General features: G+C 51.0%; 1 protein-coding gene across 1 annotated transcript in view; it reads left to right on the top strand.

Annotated features, from left to right (window-relative positions):
• Window positions 1-6,733, top strand: part of SLC12A8 (solute carrier family 12 member 8) — a 120,882-nt gene that overhangs the window by 59,225 nt on the left and 54,924 nt on the right. Inside the window, exon 5 of the mRNA XM_023757298.1 lies at window positions 4,742-4,855. Coding sequence (XP_023613066.1) covers window positions 4,742-4,855 — 114 coding nt within the window. The remainder of the gene's footprint in view (window positions 1-4,741; window positions 4,856-6,733) is intronic.

Raw genomic sequence — 6,733 nt, forward strand, 5'->3', positions numbered from 1 at the left:
CCGGGGCCTTCCTCACTCTTTCCATTCCGGGTTGGGCCAGCCTCCTTCCATGTCCATTGCCAAGAAAAGGTCTTTCTTCCTTGGTTGAGGGGTTGGGGATGGGAGCCAAGAAGAAAAGCCAGTGCCGAAAAGCCCCCCTCCCCCGCTGGAAGCCCACGGCTCACAGTGGGGTGGTGGCCGGAGTGCCCAGCGTCATTTTTAGAAATCTCCATTTCTCAGTTAGTCAGTGGTTGCAATCTGACATCCACATGTGGGGGCTGATGACTTCTGGACTGCCTCTTCTCATTGCAGCAGGGGCAGGGGTAGAGGCAGGGGCAGGGGCAGGTGTGGGGGAACCATAGGTGCCACAGAGAGCTTCCTAGCAGCCACCACACTACTTGTGACCAAGGCTGGCCACCTTTGGCCAAGGCACGGTGGGTGGGGTCCCGTGAGCACCCCTCTGATCAGACAGTGGGCCCAGAGAAGCACAGCTCACCAGCCTTTCTGCAGACAGACCTGTGAGCGTCCTCCCCCTGCCTGTTCTTGCCTGGGTTTTGGCGTGCTTTGTTTTCTTTGTTCTTTCTAAAAACACAGCTCAAATGGAACCAAAGTATTTTTTCTATGGATATAGAAACAGATGTTCAGGTCAAACCCAGATACATTCACATGCAACAGCTGTGGACCCTGGGCATCCCAGGCCTTTCAGATTTGGAAGCTGTTGAGAGAACCCCAGCCCGCCTCCCCTGGTTTGCCAGAAGAGGAGACACAAGGCTTACAGAGGCAACGGGACAATTTTTAGAAATCTCTGGGGAAACACTTCTGGGACGAATTACCGAGAAACGGTGTGGCTGATGGAACACGTTGAATTCAGACAGACCTGGGGTCCAGGCTGGGCTCTGCCTCCTCCCAGCGGTGCAAGCCCCAGCTACCCACCCGCTTCAGCTGGTGGCATTCCACAGGTGGGCCCCCTGCCGACCCACAGATGGAGAGAGGGGGATGCTGGGAGCTCCGGGGGAGTCTCGTGAGGTTGAAGGAAGCCTGTGCCGCACACATCTCTCTGTGTGGGAGGTGTGCAAGACTGGGGCCTGGCCTGGAGGAGACGCCGTAGCTGTAATCCAGGCAGGTCTGGCTCTGTGACCTTGGACAAGATTCCCTACCTTCCTGAGCCTGGTTTCCTCACCTTCGAGCTTGCAGGGCAATTGTGAAGATCAAGGTTGACCTTGTAAAGGACTTACTACCCAGCGACTGGCATGTTTGAGGTACTCAGTAAGCTTATTATTCTCAGAGGACGGGTTGCTCTGGGGGACCCTGCACGATGCCTGTGCATGGGGGGACTCGGCGCAGTCTGGCAGGCCTGCGGTATAGAACATAGTTGGCTGTGTCACTCAGAGCCACTGTCTGCTCCTTGGCAGGGAGTGGTGACAGGCAGGGCTGGGGATGTCATAGGTGCCTGCAGGGCCTGGCAGAACAGTTTCAAGTGCAGAGGCAGCCCCTGGTGTGCAGGTCCTGAACCTCGGGGCCGAAGCCTCCCAGAACGTCTTCGGAGGCCTGAGAGCCCCAACTGGTTTGCAGAGTGTGTTGTCTGTGGGGAGAGGGGCCACAGCTTTCATCAGAATCTCAAACAGGCCATGGCAGAAGAATCGGTACCTTTGGTCTGGGCATCAGAAAGTCGGTCATGAAGACCCGCTATAAGAGGTTGGCCCCAGGTGTCAGCGCAGCCAGCTAACCTCACTCCTTAGCAACGCACGCCAGCCAGGGACACCAGTGCCTGCCCTGCGCACCTGCCCTGCATGAGCTCAGGGTCCAGCTGGACCAGGTTCAGCGTGTGGGAGAGACCCAGGTCCCAGGAGTTGGGGTGAGGGCTGGTCACCAAGGCCTGGGGAAGTGGGGGCAGAGAAATGAGGCAGGTCCACCATGCAAACCTCTGGGGCTCCTCCTCATCCACTGGAAAGTGGCACATGTGAGGGGTGGGTCCTGGGGTCAGTCCTGCTTGGTCAGAAAGCTCATAAGATGCTTTCTCTGGGCCTCGAATTCTGGTTGGAGGGAGATGACTGCGGGATCTGGCCTCGGAGCCTTGTTCAGAGCCCTCAGGCTGTGTGCCGTGCAGGTGTGGCTGGGGCCTCTCTCTCTCATTTTTTTTCTTTGGATCCTTGTTGTACGTATGTTTTTCTCATAAACCGCCGAAATCATTTTGAGAAGTAGGGGGAGTAGAGATGAAAAGGAAGAAAAGATCCTTGTTTATAGAAAAGCTGTCTGGAGAAAGTGGGCTTTCCATTATGGGATGTTCTGTTTGTTTTTCTGAAAGATATATTTTGATGGTAAGTCGATTATGCTCATTAAAAACAACATGGAAAATGTGCAGACATAAAAAAATGAGAGAAAAAAATTGCCCCTAATTGCATTATACAGACAGCCACTGTTATTGTTCTGGTATATTTGCTTCTACTCTTTACATGCATAAATGGAAACTTCTCTGAGTATTTATACTATAAATGGTATCTAGTTTTCTTAACATATGTAGAACATGGATAGTTTTCTATGGCACTAAAAACCCTTATCGTTAGACATGTAGACCCATTTTACAATATTAGAAACAAAGCATTGCCAAGCAGCTTGGTCCATAAAGGTCTTCTCAAATGTAAGGTTATTCCCTTGAGAGAGGTGCAGAACTGGACCTGGGAGAAGAGGCTGGACAGCAGGGTGGGCGTGAGTCTGCTGGGGAATGTGTGAGGGCTGTCCCAGGAGAAGGGGCCGAGGCAGCTCCTCCCAGCCCCCCTCGGGAGCCAAGTGACTCATCCTCTCATCGGTGGCCTTGTTGGTGGGGTGGAGGGAGAGGAAAGGCTTCCCAGTGACTCACCTATGGGGCCTGCAATCACTTGGACCCTTCAGGCTGACCCCGGCAAAGCCCTTCAGGCCTGGTGACCACACACCTGCCCGTCAGGGCCCCTTAGCGATGGCGGCGATCCACGGAGCCTGATGAAGTGTTTATGTCCTCACCGCTGGCCTGCCCGGTGCACATTCAGTTGCGCTTTCAGACCTGAGCATCCTCCCAGCTTGGCTGAGCTCCGTTCCAAGGCAGGCTGGACTGGTTTTCTCCTCAGAAAGGCTAGTCACAGGGTCAGCCAGCGGATAAACTGAAGTTCACTTCGCCATTATCGCTTTTTTGTTAATGAGGGGAGGACCAGCTGTGAAGATGCCAAACCATTCAGAAATGTTGCCCAGTTCCTGGGATCGAATGTCCCAGGACAGAATCTGTGTTCAGAAAAGAGAGCCGTCGACGACGATTTTGCATCCCGACCGGACTCCCAAGGGCCCCTTGTGCTTCACTGAGCTTTCGTTTTATTGTTTTTTTGAAAATATTTTTCCTATGAAGTTATGAGTCTTGGAAGCTGTGAGAAGCGCTGGCGACCTCACAGGCCTCACCAGGGAGCTGGCGCGTTTGGTGGGTGGATGCTCGGGGTGAGGCTAAGCCCCGAGGCAGGTGGGGGGCGGGCAGGAGGTCCTGTCACCCGGGCCTAGGGGTCGGCTGTGGAGTCATAGCCCAGGGCTGTCCTCTGTGACTGCAGGGGCAGAGCGAGAGGGGCTGGAATGGCCTTCTTCTTTGACTTTCGTTTAGCAGGGAACATTCCTTCCCCTTTCTCAGAGACAGGCTTCAGAAGCACAGCGGGGAGAGGCCTGCGTGTTCCCTGGCCCAAGAATGGTTACCTTTTTCTCCTTGAAATGCCACAGCCCCGAATGTGTCCACGGAGTCTGTTCAAAGTGACCTCCTTTGACAAAAGAAGCAAAGTGCCCGTAGGATTCAAACTTGAAAAATTTCATTCAAGTCAATGTACTTGACATTTTCAAACGCATTGAAGAAATCGAATCTGAGATGTCCCTCTACAAAGCAGCCTGTGAACAAGTCAAATCGAAAGCACGGAAGCGGGCTGTGCCCGTCGCTGGGATCTGAGGGAAGGGTCTTTTCAGTGTGACCCACATTCGCAACCTACCTGCTGTGACCCAGGCCCAGTGCGTGACTCGGGGAGACAGGGATGTGCAAGACTGGACTTGTGGCCTCAAGGAGGCCAGTTGGGGAAAGACCTAATGTGGCTAATCCTGCCAGCTGCACTCAGGAGGAGGAACTGATTCCGATTAGGGAGTTCTTGTAAACCCCAGGGGAGCAACCTTTGAGATGAGCTTGAAGAGTGAGCACAATATTGATGCTCAGGGATGTGGGAGAAGGGTCTGGAAGGCAGGGCCGCAGGGGTGGGTGTCCGTGGGGTTCTTGGGAAGAGGTGTCTAAGTGACTGTTGGGGAGAAGAAGGAGGCAAAGAGGAATGGGAGATGGTGGGGGGTTGCCAGGCTGTGGATGGTTCTGACACTCATCCTAAGGAGTTTGGACTATGTTCTGCAGCTAATGGGGACCCATGGGATGGTTTCTGAGCAGGGAGCTAACTTAATTTTTTAAATTAAAAGCAAACACACAAATACATGCTCATTGAAAGATGTATACTGACGTCTACAAGCAAAAAAAAAAAAAAAAAAAAAAAAAAAGAAAGAAAGAAAGAAAATGCTCCCACCCCCCGTGGTAACTGCTGTTCCCTTTCATGTCATTTCGTCCACCTGCATCTACAGATACAGGCACACAGAAGTCAGCTGGATGTGGGAGGAAGATGGCTTTGTCGGACCTTCTCTCTCTCTGCATTGGGTGGGACTACAGTCTGGGGAAGCCTGTGCTACATCTTATCATTTGGCTCATTCGGCTCCTCTCGGTGTATTTCAGAACATGGCTTCATTGGATATTCACCGGAACTGCTGCAGAACAACACGCTGCCTGATTACAGCCCCGGGGAGTCTTTTTTCACTGTCTTTGGGGTGTTCTTCCCAGCAGCAACAGGTATTGTCATTTGTTGGGGTTTCTTTCACGCTCATGTTGGGGGTATAAATGCTTGGTGCGTAAAACTCAGAATCATAACGTACCTTCATGTGCTCTCAGAATGTACATCTGACTTTAGAGATGGCCTTAGCCTTGACTAAAAATCTATTACTGTAACAGTGTACTTGTTCGTAATTCCTGAAAGCCCCAACGTGATTTAATTCTCCTTAACCCCTGTACTTATATAGTGACACCTCTGGGCCAAGTGAAGAGAGGGGACACACTTCTCTTAGGGCAGGGCAGGATGGCTTCCTCAGCAGGACAAGCTGTCCTTTCTACCCTGGAATGAGTGCAAACTGGGTCTAGAACTCCCCTCTCTCTCCCCTGACTCCTGCCTCGCCTCCCAGGGCACAAAGAAATGCTGTTGTCTTTTCTTACCACACTGGGTGTGGGGAAACCAGGATCCCCTGCCTTCCCCACTTTCCTGGCCCGCAGGGGCCTGGGAGAAGCCTTCACAGCCAAGGTCCCTGCAGAACTCTTGTCCCATGCTGGGGGCCTGGCCTGGAGGCAGTAAGCTAATATGTTGATCAAATGATCTAAATGATGGTTGAGAGGCACAGACTCAGAAAAGCATTTCACCCTTGATCAGGCTGTGTTGATGCCCTGGAGCAGCGGTTCTCAACCTGTGGGTCGCGACCCCTTTGGGGGTCGAACTACCCTTTCACAGGGGTCGTCTAAGACCATCGGAAAACACATATATAATTACATATTGTTTTTGTGATTAATCACTATGCTTTAATTATGTTCGATTTGTAACCATGAAATTGGGGGTCGCCACAACATGAGGAACTGTATTAAAGGGTCTCGGCATTAGGAAGGTTGAGAACCACTGCCCTGGAGTGTGGCTGATTTTGTCTCCTCTTCCTCACCTTCTCCCTCTGCCGTCTTATATGTGGCCATTTTCTTGCTCATTATCCTCTCCCTAAATAGGGTGGGGGTAGAAAAAAGAGGAGAAGCTACTAGAATGTCAAAATTTACAAGGCTGTCCATACCAAATGTTGGCAGAGACACAGAGACACTGGGGTCCTCACATACTGCTAAAGGGAGAGTAAAATGGTACAACCGTTTTGGAAAAGTTTGGTGGTTTCTTAAAAATTAAGCATACACCCAGCCATTCCACTCCAGGTGATCTACTGTGGAGGACGAACGCAGGTGCCCGTACAAAGACTGTGCATGAAAGTTCAAAGCAGCTTGATTTGTAATAGTCCCAAACTGGAAACAGCTCCTACAGCGGGACCTCGGTTCTCCAACTTAATTTGTTCAGGAAGGCTGTCCGAGAAGCGATTTGTTCGAAAACAGAATCATTTTTCCCATTAGAAATAATGGGAATTAAATCCATTCCAGACCCTCAAATGATTCCCTGTTTTAACCTTTCTTATATACAGTACGTGTCTAATGTACTGTATAATCTGTAAATAAATAAACAGTTCTTGTCTTACGTTTATTGCACCACCTCCTACTGGCCTTAAAGGAGCCACTCGCAGCACTCGGTCCAGGGGTGTCTTTCAGGTCAGCACGCAGCATCTTTGCTTGTTCATATGTCACCGCCTCGGAAATGGCGGTCCCTGGCTCACTGCTTTTCTTTTCTCCAAATCAACAGCAGTTTTTCTACCTCTTCAATTGCCTGTGATCATTGCTTCTTTTACACCCTTCACAACGATAGCGCTCTTGATGGCCTCTTTACGTTTTAAAATTGGGCTAATCATCGATTTTTCCCAGCAACAAAAGCATTCTCTCCTTGGTCTGTTGCCTGAGAGGTGCTTTTTTATCGTGCTGAGATGTCAGCATGAAAAGGTTGTTAGATTGAGAACCGAAGTTTGGTTAGACTACCAAGACATC

This window comes from Myotis lucifugus, unplaced genomic scaffold (assembly GCF_000147115.1).
Source record: "Myotis lucifugus unplaced genomic scaffold, Myoluc2.0 scaffold_105, whole genome shotgun sequence".
NCBI lineage: Eukaryota > Metazoa > Chordata > Mammalia > Chiroptera > Vespertilionidae > Myotis > Myotis lucifugus.